Source organism: Prorops nasuta, unplaced genomic scaffold (assembly GCF_024137725.1).
Source record: "Prorops nasuta isolate Cenicafe-Biocafe unplaced genomic scaffold, Cenicafe_Pnas_1.2 PNAS00018, whole genome shotgun sequence".
NCBI lineage: Eukaryota > Metazoa > Arthropoda > Insecta > Hymenoptera > Bethylidae > Prorops > Prorops nasuta.
Genome location: NW_027116815.1, coordinates 2,512,296 through 2,538,257, shown reverse-complemented (window position 1 = coordinate 2,538,257; position 25,962 = coordinate 2,512,296). Strand labels below are relative to the sequence as shown.

Below are 25,962 nucleotides of genomic sequence, written 5' to 3'. Positions count from 1 at the left end.
CGAGGGAGATCCCCACCCTCCCTATCACGGACGTATGTTTGCGAACACTCTTACGATGAGATACACGGGCAACGCACCGCTCTCTTCTCCTGGATTATTAATTATTAGAATCAACCAGCTGGAAATTCATCAACGAACCAATAAGTCAAGCGGCAATTGTATATAAATATGCCTACACGAAAGATATATTTTTCAATTCTTCCGCTTTTTGCACCTTGGAAAAACAGTGAAGGACGAAGAGGGGTGGGGGGAGGTAAAAATTTTAAACTATATTATTTCCATCGAATTTACAAGTATAGAAATCGCATAGCATTATTTGGCAACAATTTATGAAATATACGCGTAAATACTGCAGCCTACGGGTTAGCTACCGGTTTCGATAACCTTAGCTTGATCCAGTGTGAAATTCACTGGATTACAAGCGTGAATGGTAAGACGAATGGCGATGGTATCGCTGCCCTTGCAGTCTATCTCGTCTCAGAAGCAAATGCACAGTTAATTGCTGTTCCACCAATTCTCACCGTTTCCACGCGTAAATTTCAAATTAAAACGATTGATTTTAACGGATCCATCGAAGACGATAAATATTTGAAGAAAGCTTCTTTTTTATACCTACGTCACAAGCAATATTGCAATGTCTCCATTATGCTGATACAAGAACCGTTTAAATCGCGCATGCGCGTGGCGATTAAGAAATCTGGAGATTGGCGAATCTGCGGTGAGAGGGTGAGCACTGCGAAAAGCGAAATCGCGAATGGTAGCTGTATCAGAGGGGGGTTTTGGGGGTGGGTGAAGGACTAATAGCGTTTCGAGCGTCTAATTTCAGGCGGAGAGTATGACGAATAGGCGATTCCGTTATTCAGTCGAGGCTGTGCTTGGCTCTCGGTTCGGTTTGCTGGGGGTGGCTGTCGACTCGGGGCTTTCGGGGCTCGAGAGGGATGGGGGAATCGGGGTGGGGTGGCAGATTGATCCGACACGGAGAGCGAGCACAATCACCCCCATTAGACATTATGTGCCTCCCGGTCGCACGCACACCGACGCACTCGACACTCACACGTCTCATCCAAAAATCGCCTCCTCCTCTCTACGTGTATATATATATAGAGTGCGACGCACACGCGTACACGTCAACCAAAATGCATCCACTCTGGTGGTGCGACTTGAGCTATGATACTTGCACTGATCTACCGTACTGGCCCGCCACGCTACGGCGAGCTCGGGCTTGCGGGCTCTGCGATCTCGAACGATTCCTCTGCTCGCTCGGTGAAACAGGAAATCTGCAGCAAATTTGACCGCGAAAAAATCTGCTTTGTGTGAAGAATGCAGATAAATGTGGAGGGATGTTGATAGATTGATGTTGAAGTGTAGATAAATAAGAAAATATTGAAAGGGAAGGAGGGAGAGAGAGGGTTGAGTCTTGCAAAGTTTAAAGGAAGATTTGAAACTGGATCGAGAGGGAAAAAATGGAATGACAGGGGAGTACGAGGAGGGGGAGAGAGAAACGCGATGGGATGCGGTGGCGGTTGGCGACACGGGGCGCTGCTCACCATTTCCCGCGAGCACCAACAGAAAGTGAGAGGGACGGAGAGAGAGAGAGAGAGAGAGAGAGAGGGAGAGCCACCCACGTAGCCCGCCGCTCGTTTGTCATCCGACAAATAGCCTTTCTGCCGGGCTGAGGCGACGCGTGCTCGCGCGTATCTGTCTCATCCAGCCAGGATTATTATTACCCTAACGCTTTTATCCTTCTTCTTCTTCTTCTTCTTCAGCTTCAGCTTCCTCCATTTCCTCTTTACCGCCAACTACCCACCAATCTTTCGGCGATCTCTTCCACTCGTCACACGAGACCCTTTTTTCTTAAACTTACTATTTAAATCCTCCATTTTCCACCTATTCAACCTTCATCGACACTCGCTCGCATAAATTCTCGCGGATAATAATAGGACTCGCGTTTCTCTCCTCGAGTATATCTCGGATGAGTCTTGAATACAGTTTTGAATGGTAAAACGTATATGAATTAATAGTAAAGCGATCTCATGCTGTATGCTCCGGAGATTCTAACAAGTGTCATGTGGGAAAAGGTTTCGATAAAACTTTTTCTTCGAGCAAATTCGAATTGGAGAAGTGGTTGCTCGAAAGGAAGGGTTGCTTTTAGCTGGAGTTGTTTGAAAAGAGGAAGAAGAAGAAGAAGAAGAATTTAAGGTAGAAGAGAAAGAGGATTGTGTAGTTTTGGAAAAATGCGATCAAGTCAAGGAGGGTGTCCTACGGTGAGGGTGGAGGGGCAGGAGGGGTGTGGAGCCAGGCGTTTGCGAGTTATGTGCTAGCGTGTGAGGGAGGTGCGGGGTTGGAAAGGGGAAAGATGAGGAGGACGAAGAGAATAAGAGTAGAAGCGAGAGGGTGGGGGTGCATAGGGGTATATGGGTAACAGGAGAAAAGACGAGGTGAGATGAATAAATAAGAGGGTTTTGAAAGGCGTTCGCGGTGGCAGCAGGGAAGGTTATTACGCGGCGTCACGCGATGATGTATCCGCGTTGGTTCAGATTGTCTCCGCGAGATGGGACCACCGAGCGTGAAATATGCAACCAACCCCCGGGTTAAACCCCCGGAGGCACTCCACCCACCCTTATTCACGACCGCATCACCACCTTGAGAAGCCTGGATCTTCCATGAGGGATCAAAAGCTGCTATCCAGTACCCAACCACCAGCTTTATTCACACTTTGCTGCTTGCCAGTGCTAACCAACATTTATCCCAATTAAGCCTCCAATGATTTATTATTCCATTCCGTTTAGCCTTGAACGAGGCATCGAGACGTTTGCCCCTTCGCTCATTGGCCCAATTGCCAGAGTTTCATATTCAAACCTACACACACACACACACACACACACACACATATATATATATATATACCATCTATTATTAGTTACGGTATTATTCGCATTACTCCCCTCTCGAAAAGGGATAATATTTTTGTATACGGAAGGGTATAGTCGCCATCGGTGAGTGGCCAGCGCACGAGTGACTACTGCATTAAGGGCGATTTTCACGATGCAGCAATAATTTCCATGTATGAGCAGAGACGGTCGCATAGATCACTCCAGCGGGGAAACGGCACACGCGACAGCACGTGCCACAGAATCTACCACTTCTCTCTTCCACTTCCTCCTCTCGCTCCCCGGCTATAGTCCGCATGTACCACGAGTATATCTAAGCCAGCGCGTTATGCACTCGGGGCAAAACCAGACGTACAGAAGCTTGCCACCCACCACAAACGCCAAACCACTCAAATGCGTCCCTCGTAATAGGCTCCTCTCTCTCTCTCTATTTCTCTCACTCTTCCCTACACTCGATCTAATTCATCACCCCCCTCCCCCCTTCACTCTTTTTCACTCTTTCTCCCTTTAGTAACCCTTCGACGAGCCACTATCGAAATACTAGGCTATTCATAACCGATCAAGAGCGAATTCTTGAAATGGGAGGAATACTACGTTGCTTGAAAGTCACCAAGAGTCTTTCTATTGACCCTACAAAACTCTTTCCCGAACAATCGTTTGTATGTTTATATCTGATGTATTTGACTTTGCCGATCTACCGTGTTACGACAGTCGTAAACATCTAATCACCGATCTTTGTTTACAATTTATTCAGTGTCCTGCGTGGCCTTCGACGGTTAACTTTGTCGAGGGCACCATCGTGCCTCACTGATAAACTTGAGACATTTTTATATTCCACGAAATACGGTGAATCTTGTCGTTGAGCGATATGGCCGTGTTTGTGGACGCGATCGAATTTTGTCATATAATTCATCGTGATTTAAAGTGTGGAAAACCACAAGTACAGACGAATGGTAAGCTTCTGCGATTCAGTAGGTGCGATATTTTAACCGTGTGTAAAGTAGTTCAGTAATATTGGTGAGAATTTGTAGTGCTGCAGAATATGCACAGTATCAACGCTATTTATCATAAATTAGTCGTTTTAACGAATTTTTTCAACATTTATATAAAGATACACACTCTTGCTTTGTACTGTCACTGTTTTGGTATGCACGGTCCCAATACTATACATCACACAATAAAATTGGAAAAGCTCGAAAAGTTGGCGAGACACGGTGCTATTAGGATTGTTCGCGTTGGTGCATTGGCAAAAATAGAAAGTTTGGTCGCCTATCGTCGAGTCGTTAAGAATAAGTGGTTTTCGCCATTTTTGAAGAAATCAATTTTCAGTAGAGTCATTTTCAGTACTGAATCCATAAGGAAATAATAGATTTAACGAACGGTTTGAATATTAAATTTAGCAAAAGCATCGATTTTACTTCTTCGTAGCTATATACACGAATCTATCGATGGAATCCGCATAACGTGTAGGCGATAGTACAGTGGAATTTGGTCGAAATAACAAAGCAAAGTGGGAAACTGGCGAGCAATAGATGGGGGGGGGATAGATCCTCATATAGGAAATTACGCGGTATGCGTATGACAGTTGTGGTGGACGAAAGAATTATGCAGTATCCGGCGTCATCAAAGGGAGATAATTGAATTGTTTGGTATCGCGCTTAATGCTTCTCGTAAATTTAGCAGCGGAGCGTGTTCGATATCATCCTACGCACAGTCCAATAATCGCGTCTAAACAAGGGGATGACGGACAGAGCATAATCATATTACGATGCTTTGGCCTTTCCCTCCCACGGGATAGCTGGAAGCCTGTGTGTTTGACATTTAGCATTTCCCGCGGGAAGCCGCGAACCTCGAAACTTTGCCTATATCGCAGCCCTGCCGAGATATACGCTAGATATACGTATATACGTGTTTATGTAACGTGTATACGTGTATATATATACGTATTGTACAGCGTAGCTCTAGTACAGTCTCTATATCGTGTTTTCCATTCCCGTAACATTATCAGATACTCTCTCCGGCTCGTTCTTTCAAAAGAATCGATCTCTGTCGCGAGTAAACTTCAAAGTGATATTTTACCTCGCACCTGTCTCGTGATATTGCTCGCAATTCGATCCTTCTTTCTCAATGCTGGTACCTTAGTAAACAAATCTATATTATTGCTTTATTAAATACAGCATGTGAAGAATTTGGTGTGAAAAAAATAAATTCTCGTACCTTTTAGGATTGTATATAGAAAGATTCGAGGTGAAACAGTCATAGAAGGAAACTCGAGCGAAATTCTTGCGAGGCTCGAGTGCTAATTAAAGCTGTACTTCCTACTCCATTTAAAGTTCCTTTGTGGAGCGTATAGGAGGAATGCAGTGATAAGGGGGGCTGCTACTCAAGATCTATCGCGAGGCGTTGCAATTTATTTTTGTATCAAGTGGATGTGTCTAACTAGTTTGTCCTAGCAAAAGTAAGGGTTCCTCTTCCCAAGATTAACGATACTTTACTGCTGTTTTAAAGAGGTCTTCCCTCCACCCCACCCGTTCCACGACCAACCCCCAACGATCCCACTTCCCTAAAACGGTAGATACTTTCCCTAGCTTTTTTTCCTCCTCCATGCTTAACTTTTCCTTCGATCAGCTTCTCTCTCTCTCTCTCTTTATTTTACCCTCACCAATTTTTTTAACTAAACAGAATATTTAAAAATATAAACACGTGCATATATTACTCCGGAAGTATAATTGTCCTGGAATTATTGATTTTCTATAAATTTTCCTAATTTCTATCATTTTTTTCTTCATTTTTCGTACAATCGTACACGGACAAGTTCAAAGTTTTATTCATCTGTGCTCGGCGTCCCTGGCGACACGGTTCTTTCGTTATTCTCGTTGAGTTGAAAAGAGAGAGAGAGGGAGAGGAGGGAGAAAGAGTATCAGAGTCGTCGGAACTTGAAAGCAGAGCATTTTATGATGACTACAAAAGTGGTCGCGCTCGGCCACTGGCAGTGGGCGGAGGTTCGGAGCTGAAAGTGGGAAGGCTGCCGCTACTGAAGAAGAGAAAGAGAGTTTCAAGATCGCGGTGAGGGTGAAGTTGAGGTTGAGGTTGAGAGCGAGGGTGAGGGTGAGTGTGCGGGTGTGGGGTAAGTTGGCTCGAGACGAGAAGATCGTGAAGGAAGGAGAGAGGGATGGAAGGGGCTGTGAAAGAAGGGGATGGAGAGCAAGTAACAGTGCCCCTCTGGAGGGGGGAGTAGCAGGGACTTGAATTGATTGCTTTCATTACGCAAAAAAGTCTCCTATTCCCCCTATAACCTCCCCCTCTCTCCCTCTCTCTCACATTTCCTCTTTACCCTATGCCAGCAAATTTCCCCTCTCACCTTGACCGGCGTATTTTTAACTTGTGCCATGCCACGGTGGCGAATAACTAAGTGCGCTATTTACATCAAATCTCTTGAGTTATCGTCGTCCCCTCTTCTCAACCCCTTTCCCCTCCTGCAGCTCATTCTACCCAAGCCAATAAATCCAGCGGAGAACAGAAAGGTTTTTCAGAATTTTCCGTTTATCGCGTCTCGCGGCAATTATCTTATTACATTATCGTTTCCGGTTGTGGCTTTTGCGGAAGAATCCGATTGGAGTGGGAAGGTCGAGAGGATCCTGCGTGTCGCGTGAATCGCGCTCGTGTTCCATTTATAGTCGACGTCTCAATCTGGCAATGGACTGTTCGATCTTGGACCGTATGACAAACGAGAGTAATGCGTTTGCGTTTGGCTACAGGGTCGGCTGTCGCTGCTTGGATTAGGATAGGTGAGGGTGGGTACTGATTAGGGTCGTTCGCTGGAAAAGCCGACAGCGTGAACTGGCGCACGCGTGATCGATGCACTCGGAGTGCCGAGCTCATCTGCATCTGGTGATTCCAGTACCCTTGGCAGTCTTGATCCCCCTAGAACACCTCTCTCCCACACATCCCGGTGCAATCATGCTCAGACATATTACCCGTCAACACTGCCGCACCAGCTCGTCCATTCGTAGCCGCAAATCATATGCCAAACTCTGATCCGACCATCGTTTCTCTCTGGAGATATATATTCGCACCCCTGCAGCACGATGCAATTTGCCTGCGGAATAATTCCTGGCAAATTTAACGCATGGAAATAAGAAATCTGTTTCTAGTATATATATATATATATATATATATATATAGAGAGAGAGAGAGAGAGAGAGAGAGAGAGAGAGATAAGACTAAAAAATACTATGGAACGACAGGTTGTTGTTTCTCGCGCAATTGAGAGGTGCTGGATGTCACGGGTAAACTAGACCGGTTGCGCAACGAAATCTCCTCCTTGTAGTTTGACGTTCGCGTATCCAGTGTCGGGAGGAGCGCAAGCTCGGGAAGTCACTCGAACAGGAAAGGTAGAAAGACAGACCGAAAGAAAGAAAGAAAGAAAGAAGTCATGAAAGAACGTGCTCGAATGTAAACCGGACCCTTGTGAGATTCGCGTCCCGACGGCGGTCCCACCAACGCCTGACCGCACCTTCCGGGCGATCCGGACCCATTTGGAAAGGCAGCGGTATAATACTATATACGAGAGCGCAGGGCCGAGGAGAAGGACGCGATCAGGCCAACAAGAGCGACAGGGAGGGAGAGTACTCAACTATGTTGCCACGACTTTCCTCACCCCACCCTTTTTTTTTCCCAATACCTCGGTTTCATGCACCACTCACCATCCTCCAGATGAAGCTACATCACGCTCCATCTACCTCTGCAACTATTCTTCCTTATTTTTTTATTTCTCCCTTTGTAAATATACGTTTGGAAAATATATTCTTGAGGAAAATTTTGGGAAAAAAATAAATTATGCAAATTAGCAGGAAGGACGATATTAATTAAAAGAATTGATTGGAGAGCGGAGAACGTTAGAGGGACGTATGAGCGATCGCAGTAGAATACCCCACCTTTCGAGTACCAACCGTTCCCCACTCGAGGCACCGGCTCGAAGAAGGACAGCGCGTCACCTGTACTCTCGACATACCCACCTACCACACGTCCATTCCTAACCCTTCCTTCCTTCCTTCCATCTCTCACAACCACCACCCCTCGCCATCTCTCCATGGAGCCTGGACTCGCACCGCTCACCGCTTTTGTCGCAACGTAATCAGTCTCGCAATTAGACGCGCCAGGGCTTGATACGCGTTCACGCTCCTGTCGAGCCCGACCGAAATACCAATTATCGGACGATTCAACGAATCTCTCGTAAAATCGACCATTCGACCTTCGGCGCTTATCCGGACAAAGGCCGATTCGCGCGTTATTTCATCCCTCGTGTGTTATCTTACCAACGAGGACCCCACCATGATGAAGACTACTCTAGAAAAACTCCTCGATCAATATTGATCCAGTGATTGGAATCCGTATTTGGAAAAGTAGAGAGTGAGAAAAGGGTGTGAGATACGCGACTATCCCTTGGAATTTCTCAGGAGCCAAGCATTATGGGAAGAAGGTGGAAAAAAGGAGCAAGGTGAATTGGCATGAAGAAGCAGCTCTTAAGGACGACACCCTCATGAATAAGCAGTGCTCACGGGGATGTGCGCCGCGTGATTTCGCGTGGGACTGTTGGCGGTAGACCAACCGACGAACGTTTATTTCGCAACCTTTGCTCCAAGAGCAAATGCGCCCCCGCACCAGCACTACCACCAACATCAGCAACGCCATTACCACTACCACCACCACCACTAGATCCAATCCCCGTTGCTCCGAGCACGCTATATTCGTGTACCGTATAGCGATTCTCTGCTCAGCTCAGCCTAATAACGACGTTATCCCGCGCGACGCTGCACGCGTTACCCTGGCAACCCTGTGAGCCCCACCTTGAAGACACACGTGACATTTGTTGGACCAATCGAGTCCCTGCCTCGCTCAACTTTTTGGCCCCAGGGGTTGCGAGGGGGGCGTGGCCCTCGTTCAAGTGGGGTCGCAAGCTCGAGCAGCTACCGGCTCGAGGGGTGAAAAGCTGGCCGGAGTCACGTGCCCGATGCCAGAAGACTCTTCGCGAATCGTGCTTCCGTATCTTAGCCGTCGACAATCTCGCGCGCGCCATATCGTTGCTCATCCTCTTCTTCTTCCTCTACTCTTTCTTTCTTTCTCTCTCTCTCTCTCTCTCTCTCTCTCTTTCTCTCTCTTTCTCTCTCTTTCTCTCTCTTTCTCTCTCTCTCTTTCTTGGTCTATCTCTACTCTGATTATTTTCAATCTCTAAAATTCGACCAAACCTCTTCATTATCCCCCGCAACCTCCCATACATTAGCCAGTTTTCTCTTGGACCACTCTCTCGACTGTGTCACCCACCCCTGTGTCTTCGCTCGACTGCTTCGCGTTAACAATGTGACGTTCCTCGTCCGTTCTGTTTTCTCCCCCGAAACTGCACACTTGGCTTCTGGAAATTGAGCCGAGAGTTTTGTTCGTGACGATGATGATTGGATTACGTTAGTGCGTTTACAAGTGGCCGTGACGAGCGATTACAACTTGTACAAGCGATTGGGAATGTGCGAAGATCTGTGATAGGATTTACGTGGAAAAACAAAGAGAGGAGACTGTTAAAGTGCAATCTGTTATTTGAATATCTTGATTGACGTAAAGGAGCGGAGGACACAGTTGTTGTTATTGACTCATATACATATATACAAATATGGTATAGCTGTAACAGGATTGCGAAGAAGATAGAATCGACGCGTTACGTGAGATCGAGTGATGAGAGTATTCGGTTGTTGATAATCGTGCGAGAAAGTGGTTGATTGGTTGAGGCGAGGGAGGGGGATTTTATTTTGCCGGAGCGCAAAGTGAGTGGACGCAGAGGGCAGGGAAGATGTGTAGTCGGGCAGCCGGGTGCTTGACGGAGCAACCCGTCGCCCGGCACAAAGAGCTCCCTTATGACACTTATTGTCGAGTATCTCCATAGACTCGTAAAGTCCTACACGGCAAAAGTCCTCGTCTCTTCATCACAAGTCAATAGAACGCTGTTTGACCTTCCATCGTCCCTCCGCGGGCGGCTTTCTCAACCACGTCCCACCTGGATTCCCACAGCCGACGGCCGTCGGGACGCTAGGCGCCGCGATGGACCTCAGTACCGCTTACAGATACAATCAGAATATGATGGAATATTACACCTGTAAGCCATCCTCTTCATTCTCAAATTTTATTCGTTTTTTTATGTTCCTTCGATCCATCTGCTACATTCTTGCTTCTCGATAGATTCTTTTTCTTTTTTTTCCAACCACCCTCTTTCGTTCTTTCTGCGATAAAAAGGATATGTGTCAGGATGTAACCTCTCTTCGAGATGCGAGAGAAAATCAACCGTCGATAATCGACAAAGTGCTCTCGAGAATCCATGTAAACGAGACTGCATAAAATGTTATATAGGAGAGTCACGCGCTACTTCTGATCTTTCGAGCAACGTGACAATGCTCGATGTTAGGATCTCGCCTATTGGAAAAACGGAGTTTCTGTGGCCTTCGATGATCGTTCTACATAACGGTGTGGTATTGACAAAAACGAACGCCGCAGTCGCTATTCGCTGCGTAGGAGTCACTCGCGAACCTAGATCCCTCCTTCTGGGTTCTGGAAAGAACGAGATTCTTGATGATTTTTTGGTTTTTTCTTACACGGATCTTGGATTCCTTTCTAAGATTTTCCGCTTTGCTAAAAATTTGAAATAAGGTCAATTGTATCAAAACGTTTGTCAAAAGTCTGTAGTGGCGGGAAAATGAGAGAAAAGAGAAAATAAAGTTTTAAAAATAATGTTTGGTTTTACAGATTTGTGTTTTACAGGACGTTGCGTATAACAATAAAGATAGGATCCGTTGTACGATTGAAATACGCGTGGGTAGAGTATGCAAGGAGGGATGTTAGTAATGTAATACAGGAAGAAAGCAGTGTGCGATGTTGAGAGAAATATCGAGTGACTGCACGGAAATCTATATATGAAAGTTGTCGGGACAGCGATACGTGTGCGGCCATCAGGGCCACGGAGCGAGCAAGCCGTGTGTATCACTGGTTCGTTTTCATTGGTCGTTGAGAAAAATTGGATCGGACAATATCGTCAAATTCCCTTGGCCATCGCGTCCGTTCACGAAGAACTCGGTCCGATCCCTCGAATAAAAAAAAATACGAGGGGAGTCCTTGCGTTTGCTTAATGCTAAAAGCAATCCCAGTGAAAAGAATACAAAACTCTTTCCGAGGAGATTGATTGGAGCCGCGAATAATTGAAACGGGAGACACAGAGCTTTGCGACAGTGAGCTTTATTACATTCTTCACAAACCTGCAGGAACAATAAAATATCGCTTTAGCTTTTAGTTGGGGTATATCAATAATACGTACGTTGGAGAAAAAATTCAATCGTCGAGAGTATGTATGATAAAAGTGACGTGCAGTTGCTCTCGAGGAATAAAGAGATATGGGAAATCTACTGTCTTACTAACGGGAAGGTAGAGAAGAGGGGGGGGGGGGGGAGTGGGAGATATAAAAAAAGTGATCAAAATAAAGGTAAAAAAGAAGAGAAAAGGGTGATAAAGGCAAAGAGATAGAGAGAAAGGGTAGAGACGGGAGGGGTAGAGGAGATTGGGGGTTGGTCCAAGAAGAACAGCAAGACCTGGGGAGGGGGAGGAAAGTAGAAGAGTGGTGGGAAGGGGAGAGGAGAGGAGAGGAAGAGAGTTAGTAGAGAGCGAACTGGACCCTCGTATAGTTGTGGTCAGCAGGCGTGACGGCGTGCGCGTAGGGTAGTCATGGTGCTTTTGCTTCGCCAATGCCACCATGATTCCAACGCGATATATCCCCCTGACTACCGGCTACAGGCTACAGACTGCCATGGAGCAACGGGGATGCAACCATAAACGCGAGAGCGAATTGATTTGCGACCGGAAGCGTCTATCGTTTCTAGTAATGATCATCGAGCCATCCTCATTGTTCTTCCTCGACAAACAGCTATCGAAAAACGAACCTTCATCCTCTCGCATTCGAATATTGTCTCTGCTCAATTTTTCATTTCGGCGAAAAACGTCTGTTTTAGTTTGCAAATATCGCTGCTCGATGAGAAATTAATTTGCATCCCGTGCAAAATTCCCATATAAATATTGTTTAACCACATTTTTGGGAGAACCGCGAGAATAAGAAGAATCCTGAAGGATGCAATAATCCATGCTTGGAAATTCCTACAGAATTTCTCTATTCGCGATTAGTCATTTTACCGATGGAGTTATTACGGTCTCTCGCGAAATGTACTACGCCTAGACGGTGCATCGTGGTTGTGGTTGAAGTTAACCAATCGCACACACCGCCAGAATTGTACAGCGCTGCAACAGAGCCAGAGTAAGTTTGGAAAGTCGAAGTATCTGTTCGGCATCAAGAAGTTGTTGTAGGGTTCAATCGCAGAGAAATAAATATAGGGCTCAGGGGTGGCGGAGCTCGGAATCGGGGGCGTAATTAGATCGAGTCAGAAGTGCACTGGTACTCGACTTATCTCATTGTTGGGGCTGGAGACAAAGTTGGACAAGGATGATCATCGAATGATCGGTGCACTGGCACGAACTAAAGGACATATGTCGCGGTCCAGAACCCTCCATTAGCCTATTGGGCCACACTCATCGCGTTAGTACACTTTAATGCGCGAGAATAGCAGATCCCCTACATACACACACACACATATATATACACAGCATAGAATATAAATAAGCAATAAATTAATGGAGACGTGGTGCGTGCGTCCATAACGCATAATTGACTCTGCATATATTATCGATCGTTGATTAAGAGCATTAACCGGAGCGAGGAGAGGAGAGAGATGACCAGTGAGTAAGGAAGCATCGATTTGTTTGTTACAGGCCACGGTGGAGTTAACCAGCTTGGCGGTGTCTTCGTGAACGGGCGTCCACTGCCGGATGTAGTCAGGCAGAGGATCGTCGAGCTGGCGCACAGCGGCGTCCGACCGTGCGACATTTCCAGGCAACTCAGGGTATCTCACGGCTGTGTATCCAAGATACTGTCGAGGTTGGTATATCTCTAACCGAGTCAAAACATCCCTCCTACCTTTTCGCATCCCGTTACAACCGCACTTGTCCTCTTTGCCTCTCTCTCTCTTCTTCCTCTTCTTCCTCTTCTTCCTCTTCTTCCTCTTCCTCTTCCTCCTCCTCTTCTTCATATACGAACAATCTCGTGTTGTCGCGCAGATTTCTCACGAATCTATCCAATTGTCAAGCTTCTCCTCATCTCCCAATAAATCGCGCGGAGAATGGACGCATGAAACTCGAGCAAAACGCGCGGGAAACACGATACGCCGGACAACGAATGATTTATGATGCGGTGACGAACGTTTCGTGGTAATTGTTATACGTATAAAATATATCGATGGCCGGTTCGAGAGGCTCCTGGGAGAAGAGTGTATGTGCGCGTGCTGCGGCCTGCGCGCGATTGGATTAAAGACGTTTTCATTGGGAATAACGAAATGAGAGGAAAAACGAAACCGGAAGGAAGGCAGACAGGCGGGCAGAGTTTTCGTAAAGCGAATGGACGTCGTTGTTGGGGTCCTACGATATGCGGTTTCCATGTTTTTTCCACCCTCTACCACCCTCCGACGTATAACGGGTAGCCTCGTGGCGTTTTGATGGCCCGAAATGTCGTTCGTTCTCTCCCCCTCATATATATATATATATATATATATATATATATATGTATATGTATAGAGAATCGTCGCATAGAGGAACGCTTTCACGATTCGCGCATAATAGGCTCGCTTGATCGCACGATTATTTACCACTAGATTCGGTCTCTTTGTTCTGCTGGCTCGAAATTCGCTCGGTCAAAATCACAAATGCTCTCGCGATCCTGTATTCGCAGCCTCCAATTCATTATTGACGTTTAACAATTATTAAAGAGAAAGCGTTTCATCTTGCAATTTTTACGGTTGATTCTTAAAGACAGATCGATATTAAGAAAGTGAATCAGGTTCTGTTGTTCAAGCTTTGTTTAAAGTAACGAAAGTCATCTGCGAGTGATAGCAAAACAAACAAATGTTGCAACAATACAAAACGTAATTTTTCTTGTGAATTTATACTTACAATGTTCTTCCTGTTGAAACAAAGATTGAAACATTTGATTTTAATAAATTAATTGACAGATTTTTTTACGTACAATTACAGTAAATTTAATTTTCTTATGTATATATGAGTTGATTCAAACGGAAGCTGAGAATGGAAAATGGACGAATGTATGAAGGAGAAGTACAGTGATAAAAGGATTTTGGCATAAACAGTTGCGAATGAAAATTATGGAAATGTTAACGAGAATTGGAGAATAGTTTCCGCGTGCATTGAGTTTTACGAGGCTAAAAGCTGTCAGCGCTAGAACAGATTCTTAAGAGGTTGTATAGCTGCTGGCCGTTAACCGTTGAGCTATTTGGGCAAATCGTTATGCTAAATACGCGTGCTGTCCTGCCTGGCTGTCTGCACTTTCGTGGAACGTGTCTTCTTGTAAAAATCTTGCCGGTATACTATCGAAAGCTCGTCGCTGCATCATTACAGTAATATATATATATATATGTAGGTACGAGGAAAGCTCTTCGTGCACGGCCACCTCGGCCAGCTACAAAGTAACACTCGAGATTTAACCGTCTGCGTACTAGGAACCCACTCCATTCGCTCTCTCGTTATTATATTATTATTGCTGGCTTTGTTGATAGAAATCTCCTTACGTAAATATCCCCCGTCGTAAACGATACGTTGCCATACACACACTCGTGTTATTCCGCTCTGCTTGTAAAACACACCATTGGGCCGAATAAAAGAATTGAGATTGATGAGCGAGATCGCATTGTAGAAAAAGTATGAGGCGCGGAGTTTATTAAATGAGAGTTTAGAATAGAAATTGTAAAAAGGCAGAATCCATAAAATGGTGGTGGTAGTGTTGAAAGCTACGAGCAGAAGCCACGCACGACCCTCCTTCCAAGTCACCCTCTTTGACCGAAAAACCTTTTCTGGCTACCGCGGCGAAGGCACAAAGTGCTTTTTAAGGTCTGTTCCCAGGAACCAAAAGAAGATCTTTTAGCTTTGTCGTTTTCTATTCGTAGCTCTCTCTCTCTCTCTCTCTCTCTCTCTCTCCCACACTCGCTATTTCAAAAGTACTTTGACTTAAAGTCATTAATCTACGGTACTGGTAAAACCTTTCTTCTTTTCAATTGCCCTGTCAATGAGTTTTCTCCAAACCATACATTATTATACCATAGTATAATAGTACTTGTAACCATCAAGCACGAATTAAAAATTCCTCGTTCTCGTTATATTTTGATAAAGTCAGAGCAGCCAGTATCCTGCAACAAAGAAAATGGTAAATAGCATAGTAGTAAATTCAGCAGGCTTTTTGGCCCAACTCGAAACTCTTGCAAAACTTTTCTCATGCCTTGCTTACAAACAACGCTGCTGTAACGATCTTCTGCATAGTTTATATCCCAGCATCCGACGATAAATTTCAGCTACTATATATATATATAAGATAGCGAGCAGTTTCGAGCACGTTGTATTAAATTAGAAAAAAAAAGACTAGGAAAATTTATGAAAAATATACTCGTCAATGTGATTGCAAAGCAGGCAGCAAGAGGAACTTGACACACAATGCCACGAACCCTGTCGTAACGTCGGGATCAATTTGAAAATTCGTAGAAAAATAATGGGCATTTCACGGTGTGTGTATATATATACAGAGGGGGCGAAGCGTAATCGTGACTAAATGTCAACGGGGTGAGTATTGCCATGTGCGCAACGGGAATGGCTTTTTGCGCCAAATACAATCGTCATAATTCCGAAGGGGCCACGCGGACCCAATTTCCAACTTCATCATTCATCATTCTACTTTCTTCCATGATACTTTCTACAGTCCTCCTATAAAAACATCGCAGGGACCATGCGTGAAGCAATTGAACGATGAAAAACTAATTATAATATTGAAAATAATCTCAACTATATATATATACATTATTCCTGTCCTGAAAATGAATAGAAGAAGGTGGGAAGAAACTTGAGTACATATAGAATATAAGCGCAGCATCGAAAATCGCGCTCTAGCGTGACGAATCGATTTTGGTCGACGGTGTCCCTAATTTTGCAGGGTCGAGATTTTGACGTCGTTGTTTTCCAGTCGCCGATGCATCAAATATTTCGCAAACAATGATCGTAAGATCGCGCACGGAGCGCTACTGTGCAATAAATACATATATATATATAAATACACTAGCTAGAGATTAAGAGCTTTTTTTTCAGAGAGAAGAGGAATTGAAATACGAATAGAATGAGAGAGAGAGAGAGAGAGAGAGCAGCAGGTAGTTAAAGCGTGCGCAATAAAAGAGAGATGAGTGAGAAATAGCGGGTATGAAGCGGCGGTGGCGGCTGCTGCGGATCCACATTCATCAAGGCGTCCCACAGGCGGACCATTATCGCGGTCTTTCCGCAGTAATTGAATCGAAGCACGAGCGAAGATATTATTTAACTAATTAGGCACAAAGGGCGCGTTCACGGAGCGTGGCACGCCGAGGCAATCGCGATCGGGCATCGCGCGGGTGCGTCAGCCATCTAAATGTATTGCCCTCGCGTTTCCACGAGGTTACCACCCATCCGGTTCAAGGGCCGCTTCTCTTTCCGTCATATATACTCCTGCTCCGCTCGTTTGTTTTAAAACAGCCGCTAGCTAGTCGCCGCCGAAACGGAGAAAAGAGAATAAATTGTTCGTTCGTCCGGCAAATACGATTTGTTACCGCAACCGAGCGTGGACCGTACGTTTAAAAATCCCTCCTTCCCCCCTCCCATACCCGAAAATATATCATGCGTCCGTTTGAGCGTGGGATTGATACGAGCCCGTTGTGCGATTTCTGCTCGCAGGTATTACGAAACTGGAAGCTTCAAAGCTGGCGTGATAGGAGGATCGAAGCCGAAAGTGGCAACGCCACCGGTGGTCGATGCAATCGCTAATTATAAGAGGGACAATCCGACGATGTTCGCCTGGGAGATCAGGGACAGGCTGCTTGCCGAAGGCATCTGCTCGCAGGACAACGTGCCATCCGTGTCCTCCATCAACCGGTAAGTCTCAACATTTTTTTCTGCCTCCTCCTAAACGCAAAACCTATAACATATATATGTACGAGAGAAGTTGAATAGAGCGGGGCGAAAGGCGATTAGGGCCAAAAGAGAGATTTCGGCATATGTTGGTAGCAATCACCGATGGGAGCGATTAGTTATCACGTCGACAAACGGAATTTTCGTCAGGGGTAGCTCAGCCCCACGAGTGCATCAAGATAAGTGTGTAGAATCGCTATATATTTCTTCACTCACCCCCTCCCCGCTCAAACCCCTTGCCACCAGGATCCTATTGACCTTTCGCAGGTTCCTTCGGGAATGGTCCGATTAATTCAAGTGTTTTTACGTTGGCGGACCAAGGGCTTTCGGGGGCGGAACGTTTGTACCTACAGGGGCTCTAGAGCCCTTTGGAAAACAGGGAGAATTCCCTTGGGGCAACATTACAGCGTATCAGCACCGCACAAACTTAACGATTTTCCTCCCCCCTCTCCTATACCGATACACAAGCCTTCGAACATCGCTTCACTGGCAAGAAACAATTTTGCCAAAGTATCGATATAGATTTCTTTCACCATTTATTATCATCCTTCCCTCTCGATATTTCATCGGTAACACCTTGCTCTGTTTATTATTTGTGCGTACATACAATGTTCGTGTTTCTTACTTTTTTGTCGTGGATGCTAGAGGGAAATGGAAAATTACGTAACGTATATAGGAGCATATATATACGAGGTGTTTACAAGTGTTCGAAAGGGATGACTAGGTAGGAGTGAGATGAAACGGGACACTGGGGTACCATTGATAGACACACATATGTCCCGAGATTTAATCAGCCACTACTTAAGACCTTATCTACCTCCGCCCTGTCCCCAAACACTCTTGTCCCCAACACACTCAAACACTATCTCCCTCTGCTTTCCCACTATAGCTCTCGATAATGAAATTGAACGTAATGCGAATCGAATTCTCTCTTTCTCTCTCCAAGTTTAACTCTCTCTCTCTCTCTCTCTCTCTCATACACACACAAATGTACGCACGTGCGTGTGTAAAATCCACTAATCCAATTTTCGACAATCCACCCACTAATGGCAATGCACGCAAATGAGTTAACACGCAAGGGGCCTTGAAAATTCAGCAGGCTTTTATTCTGTAAGGACGCATCTTTGATCGCTGCTTCCATCGTTTTCCTCCGAAACCTCCCCCGAATACCTTCTCCCTGTTATGCAAAAAAAAAGTGTAGTAGCTGAACGAGACAAAAGGTGAACAAATGAAATGAAATATAAGATTTTACTTTGCAAATTTCCATTCTGTAGCTATCGCTATCTTGTAGAAATCGAGACTGTAGTTCGCGAAGGTCACGCTTGAAGAGAAACGCGCAAGCAAATTTTTACAACCGTTTTATCTGCCTATAGGAGGAATATTCCATGTAGCCATCGATGTACTTTGCAACAATTTTTATTATTTTTTAATGAATAAGAGAGGGAAAGAGTTATATTCTTAATAGAAAAAATGTAAATAATACACACAATAGAATTTCCTGTGTATTGCGACGAGACTTTTGCGCGAACGTTTCCACGTGTCTGTGTGTATGTATATGTGGGTGTCTGAGAGAGGAAAAGCAAGTCAGTTGGACGATAGCCGCGAGAGCGTGAAAGCCCTTGGCGTAAGGTAGAATCGTGGATGGAGGTTTGCTCGGGTGAGGTTGGCGAGATGTGTCTAGGATTGGCAAGGGATGGAGAGGAAGGAGAAGTATAGCGTTTGGGAGGGTGGGAGGGGTTGAAGGGGAAGGGTGCGGTGTGGCTCGCTGGTGGCTTGTTGCTCGAGTGACTCTCCCACCTCCGAAGCATCGAGTCTCCGCACGTTCTCTCAATCTGGCTCTCTCTCTCTCTCTCTCTCTCTCTCTGCAACTGCTTCATATTCACCATAGCTCTCTCCTCGTAGCTTCCTCCTTCTCCGAAGCTCCTCTTCCTCCTACCTCTGCCACCTCCCACCACCTCCCGATACCAGGAGGCATAGCAAGGCCCAGATGGCGCGTATTGATCTGAATCCGAAGAGCAGATCGCCTGGAAAAACTTACCCCGCGAATACTTACCTAGTAACCCCTCCTTATCTATATGTACATACACACACCTGCATGTCTCTTTCCCCTTTCCAATCACGAGCAACCTCCGATTCTTTTTCACAGTATATATATGTATATAGCGTCACTTCGGGTATAAATAAATGTATTTCTAACTTAAAAGACCAATTTATATGTATATACGTACGTGTCTACTCTCTTTTTTGATTCTTTTTTGCATTAATCGACGCGTCTCGCCCCACCAAAACACATTACTCTCAACCGCGTTAATTTCATTTCAGAGAGAAATCTGCGAAACGGTAGGCCAAGGAGGCTGCTGCGAGATTTTTGCGAGTTTTTCCGTAGACTTTTTTTTACAAGAAGGAAATAATGATACGGATAATATAATGTATCGCGCGCCCGCGCGCTTGAGTACTTTGCAACGAAGGCATGGCAGGGAAGAGAAACGAGCGAGGAGAGAAAAAAGGGAAATGAGATGATGGTGGAGAGAGAGAGAGAGAGAGGGGGGGGTTGATTCTTAAAAAGCGAGCGACGAGAAGGAGGTAATGGAGTGGCTTTGGCGAAAAATAACAGTTATATATATCCCGGCTATGAGACGGAATCGTGCTGAACGGAAAAACAGCAGAAAAACGGGACGAAGATTGGACGTTAACAGTTCGGGGCTTCTTACCCGATCCGATACCAGAGAAAGAGACACGAAACTTTCATCTTTTTCCCCATGGCTCAATAGAATTTTGTCTCCGCCAAATCACCGTGCATTTTGCTTCGCTTTACATCGAGCAATTTTCTTCCACGTTGCGTAAGTATTGACCGATTCCTGGCTACTTTCTAACCTTGCAAAAAGTCCGGTATCGATGACGACGAATGGACCCAGCGTCTTCGCCTTCGATCACCGTGGATTCATATCGATATAAATCGCTGCAGATTTTTTATACCACAAATATACACACTATACATACACATATATATATATATATATATATAAAGAAGCTATGGTATATAGTATATATATAGAGTTTCGCGGTGTTTCTCAATGCACCGTGGAAATAATGTGGAAATTGTTTCTCCCACTCCCCCCTCTCTATTGGTAAGAGAAGTCTCGGTGGTTCAGATCGATAAGGAGCGAGGTTTACGCCGAGTTCGCAGGCTCCGTCTTTCCGTTTTAGCTGGCGCGTGCCTTTCTGCGGCCTCCGAGTCGATATTATAAGGGGCCGAGAGGGGAGGAAGTGCCCTTGACTTCCTGTTGTTCCCGCTGAAGAACCGCAGCACGAAACAACCAAAGACGAATGCCTTTTGTCTTAGCCCTACGGGCCAATAGCCCCAGAAACCCATCGCGAGATTCCTCCAGCCGATACAAATCATGTCCCAGTCCTCCTCCTCCTGCTGCTGCTGCTCCCTCGTCCTGCACGAACATCCACCATCCACCTTCCAAAAGGTCTTTCGAGCGAAACGCGCTCGCGCACTATACACACCACGCACGGGGATCCTCTCGAGTCTCATCGACAGTTTTCCACACAGTCGGTGGAGATTTCGAAGGAGCAAATGCGACATTTGTCAAATTGATTAGATCGCTTGATTTAATTGAACGATTATCGGTGCCAAGTGAGACTGTTGAATATATAGTGCGGAATGATGGATCTTGGTCCTCCCTCAAGTTTAATTCGACGTAATGACCTGACCGTTGGAGAACAGTTGGTAGGAAATCTGTCGCGACGAATCTCGCAGGAATCGTATCAATCTGTCATCGGGAGCCGGTGTATAGCAGTGCTTTCTGCCAGTTTACGCCGTGTAGTATCGCGCGTCTCGATCTCCCGGGCGTTCGTGGACCGAATATCCAACGGGACGGGAGAACGGGAATCGTGCTCTCCATTACTTCCATATCATTTCGCACCCCAGATCTGGCAGGATCTGCCATCCTGCGGCCATATGGCCATCCAGCACACTTCGCCACTCTATATAGCTGCTACTTTCATGCCACTTTTCCCTTTCCGCCGTATCTTCTTTCCCCGTTCTACATATACACGTATAATGCACTATATAGACAGACAGATAGATGGATAGAAATATCTCCCTCTTCATCTTTCGCTTATTAAATTACACGAGGCCATAAATAACGCCTGCCTACCGTAGAGTCCGGCTCGGCATATTTGCCATTCCACTGCTCGCGCGCGCAAGTGCCTCGACGGAGAGAGGCTTCTCCTCCTGTTGCTCGCTCCTCGTCCATCCGATCCAAGTGACGTCATATCTGCATCCCAAAATATTCAAATCGTCCACATAGAATTTTTATGGCGGTTCGAGGAGCTGTATTTTGGGCTCTGCTGTGTCATACACGAATTAATGGAGTTGCAGTTTCTGTATCGCGATAGATATCGACGAGCGAGAATCCCTCGTAGCGGTAGTTGGTCGAAGCAACCATATTTGCAGGTAGCGAGAGGGAGTGGGGGAGGGGGGGGGGGGGGAGCGAGAATAAGCACGATGATGGCTGATGGCGGGTCGAAGGGTGAACGAGGCTGTGCGAAAGGGGAAGCGAGGAGGCCAGCACCGAGGGTCTTGTACCTTATTCGACGGTAGCCTTGGGGATGGGCGGAGGATCCGGGGATGATGCTCCATGTCGAGCGTCGCGGCGTCGGCGTCGGCGTCGGAGTCGGCGTTGGGGATTCGGCTTCAGCTTCGGCTTCGGTCTCGGTAGAAGCGAGCGATGGCGGTGCTGCTGGGTGGCACGAGCGGCGGCGCGTATCCATAACCGTCCTTTGTCTAGATAACGCAATTATTACCGCATTTCATCATACCCTCTACCCGAAATTAGCCTCAAATGAAGTTACAATTACGGATCTCTCCGATCCCCCTCTGCTTCAGAATCCGCCCAACTAACTATCATCGACTCGGCGTCAAAGACGCCCCCCGCTTGACTCGCCAAATCTCGGGGGACTTTTTTAACTTTATTCTTTCTTCAAATATATATATATATATATGTTTTAATCGTATCGACCTTTTTGCGAAAGAAGTGTTTCCGGGTGTATCTCGAACCAATCGATTTTTAGCAGATTTGCTCAGAGTTGTAATTGCGGATTAGATTTTATAGTTTTTATATGGGTAAGAATGGCGACAGGGATTTTGTTGGAACGCGAGAGAGAGAGAGAGAGAGGGGGGGAGATACAGGGAGAGGGAAACACGAAATGCGCGAGATCCAGGTTGCCGTGGAAACGTCAGAGGACAGACGGAACCGCAATGAAACCGGATGGTCGCCTACTCGGCCAAGCCATAATGCTTCGTCCCCTTTGTTCCTAGCCGCGAGACCTCCAATAGCCAACTTGAACTTTCAAGCGAACTGTCCTGTCGGACATCGCCCTACTACTCGTCAGAATACCTCTCATTTTTTTCCACCAAATCTTTCGTCAAACATTTCCTGTTAAAACAGTATTTACTATCCTGATGGTAGATTCGTGAATTGGATAATGGCTATGACGAAGCCAATGTAAGAAACGTAATCAAATATTACGGTGCAACTTGTGACTAGAACAACATGCAACGTAATGAAGCGTGGCGCAAAATGGCGACGTCAGCTTCCATCATCGATTTCACGACACGCGAGATACGACAACGCTGCTGCGATTTTCCTATATACTACCTCGACTATAAAAAACCCAAAGTATAGAAGCTTTGTAAATTGTTGAGCATCGAAACAAAAAGTTACATTTTACTAGTTTAACAATTGCCGTGTGGCTCTGCTGCACATTGACAATTTTATTAGAAAGATTTTTACAAATGTAAAAATCCAAACTCGACGCGTTATCAATGCGGAGTAAATTAAATATATGAATACAACGATAATTCTGTGCAAGTATGTATATATATATATTGACGATAAAAAATGATAGAATTAATTTAGGAAGATATTGATTAGGAGAACGAAAGGGATGATGTTCGAGGTAAGTCAGGGTCCCAAGTGAGATATAGGATATTGGAATGAGAGTGAGAGAGAGAGGTAAAACGAAGGTATAATGGTGTTTTTCTGGTGCATGATCCCCTTGACTTCCCATGGCGGATCGGCAGGGGGTGAGTGGCAGTAAGCGATATATTATAAATCGCGCGTTACATTGTGTTTAGTCGGAGGATCCGTGACTGTTGACTCGTCGGTAGTATTGTTGGCTGCGCACCTTTTGTGCAGGATACGTTCATCGCCAACAAACACAAGAAGCCGTGACGTTCGTACATACACATACACACATTTATAACGAGAGATACGAGAGGACCTTATACAGTTAATATAGCTGTTCGTGTGTACGGATCCTGGCCGACTGTGACAGCTGCTGTGTTTGACAATGCGTCCTGCATCCTGAGATATAATAATATACTTGTCCGGTCGCTCGGGCACTTCATCAAAATGACTGGGATGCGGCTAGGACGCGTATTGGGGTACTAGGGGTAGCGTTGCCTCGCGCCATCACCCCCCCCCCCTTCTTCTTCTTCTATCTACCCCAGCACTCCGAACGAAACCTCCACGAACCGTCCCATGCATGTATGTATACGAGGAGACCACCGGATACCAATGTGGCAATTTTCCAAATTCTCCAGAGTCAAGAGTCCCGTCATTGTGGCCCCATGCAAACTCCAGCAACGTGGATTATACCCGTCTTTTTATTTCGCAAATAAAAATGCAAATCGTCTCCGAGCAAATTCTCCCCGCGATATTCCAAGTAGAAATTTTCATTATTTAGACAATTTAGCACGAGAAGGACACTAAATCTGTAAGGTGTTTTTAACGGCCTCCTGGGTATTCGGTGTAATTATTGGTATTATATATGGAAAATGGCGAATTTCGAGCGAACGAAGGGCAGCGATATATGTTTATATAAATATCATGGGAGATTTCTGGAGAGCAAGAGGGAGAAGGAAAGCGGGGGAGAGAGCGAGCAAAAGCTACATTAGAGGGTTGGCACGGTAGGCAAGAGATGGTGGAATATCAGGATACACCTTTTCCAGGCATTGTGCGCTCTTGAAGGCCGTACAATGGCCGCCAAGCGACTCCCGTATTGTGTCTACAGTGCGCCGGAACCGCGACACTCTCTCCCTTCCTCTCTCTCTCTCTCTCTCTCTCCCTCTCCCTCTCTGTCTCTCTGGATTAACGAGAAAGGAGTTCCGCTGCAAAGTTATACGCGACCGCACCAGCTCGTAGCATCTGCCTCTGGACCGTCCTAAATTGTGCCAAGTCCCCGAAATCCCTGAAGATCCTGTCGGAGAGAGAACCGCTATAATAGCACATAATAACTTTAAAGCTCTGTCCTAATGCACCGCACATGTCTAGGTGCTTGATTCTCCTGTCGCCAGGCTTGTTTTCACCTTTCGTTTGCTCTATATGCCAAATAATGTACGTTAATTATGAAGAAACTATATATAATGGCAAAGACTGTAATGTTAATTGCGAAACGCTTAAAAGGGACGGGAGAAGAGAATAGTTTAAATCTTTGTAGTTATCGTTGCTGGGAGCTAGTCTGTGTGGGTCGAGGGATGTTAAAGCGAGGGGGGAGGAGGTGGAGATAGAATCGGGAGGGAGTCAGCCCCAGCGGCGGCAGCGGCGAAATGCGATAAAGTTAGCGTGGAGGTAATTTGAGTATAAAGTTTTATTCGCAATAATTTAGACGCGCCGCGCTGGGTTGGGTAGAGTGAGAGGGAGAGACAGAGAGAGAGAGAGAGTGAGAGGATGGAGGGGGGGGGGTGCGCCCCCGGGAAGCGCAGGAGCGCAGGTCATATATTTGATGGGATACTTGGCATAAAGTCGCGCATAAAAGTAATGCCAACATTAAAGTTTGTGGTTCCACGAGCAGGGTTCAGCCGAGGCAAGTATACCAAACCGCCCCCCCCCCCTCCCTTCCATCTCCTCGCGTTGGTTAGATCTGGCTTCTTTCCGCGGGAAGATGGAACGATGGAAATGTCGAACGATGGCAAAGTATGGAATAATGCTACCCGGTAGTCACAAATTCACCAATCTCATTGCCAACCCATAACAACTTTGCGTCCAATGTGTGTGTGTGTGTGAGTGTGTGTATCCTTCCCTTCGTAACAAAATAATTGAAGAATGTCTTATCGTAGACAATCTTAATGTATAGGTATATAATATTGCAATATGCTCAATGGAAGCAATTTCGAAAAACTTGAAAAATCATTAGACGGTTTTATCAAATTTATAAATTATTTAGAAAACTAATTGTAAATTTGAAAAATATGCGATTTGAAGGATTTTGTGGGAATGAATTTACGCTGAAGGATATATATTTTGAGAAAGAAGTATAGGTTATTTTGGGTGCATCGCTTTAAAGGTAACCCCTTTGAGTTGAAAGTTTCTTGTTATTGCGAAGCAAAGTGTCCTAAAAGCTTGCAATTTAAGGATAAGAGGCGGGTAGGTTGCGCCTACTTCTCTTGAGTAGGTAGCTGAGCAGTTTGGTTGAGGAGTGGCCGTTAGGGAGCGATCCGATGGTGCCAGGGGAGGCATAGTTTCTTCCCACGTGGCGCCTCCGACACGCTCTACCCTCATAATTCAACTGCGAAGCAGGCACCACCTTCTCCTCTCCTCGTGCAAGTTTCTAGAAGGGAAAATCTTCCAACCAGCCAGCCAACCAACCAACCAGCCAAGCAACCAACCAACCACCCACCCTCCTCCCCTATGCTTTCTCTCGCTTTAGCACAGATTGGCAATGCTTCGCCCGTGAGAGCCAAGTCCTCCTCAAATTGTGCTGCTTTCTCCACCACACAACACACATACACACATGCAACTCTCCACCAAAATATCGACTCGATCGAGCTTGCAAAGCACCCCGCTCCCTCCCCTACCCACAAATTCTCAAATCTCATTGGAAAAAACCTCAACCGCATCGATTACCGTTCGTTACTCGCTGTATTAAAATT

At 45.7% G+C, this 25,962-nt stretch overlaps 1 protein-coding gene across 1 annotated transcript in view; it reads left to right on the top strand.

The window, feature by feature from the left end:
- Positions 1-25,962, top strand: part of sv (shaven) — a 93,067-nt gene that overhangs the window by 51,655 nt on the left and 15,450 nt on the right. Inside the window, exons 3-4 of the mRNA XM_066737688.1 lie at positions 12,744-12,909; positions 16,785-16,982. Of these exons, the coding sequence (XP_066593785.1) occupies positions 12,744-12,909; positions 16,785-16,982 (364 nt within the window). The remainder of the gene's footprint in view (positions 1-12,743; positions 12,910-16,784; positions 16,983-25,962) is intronic.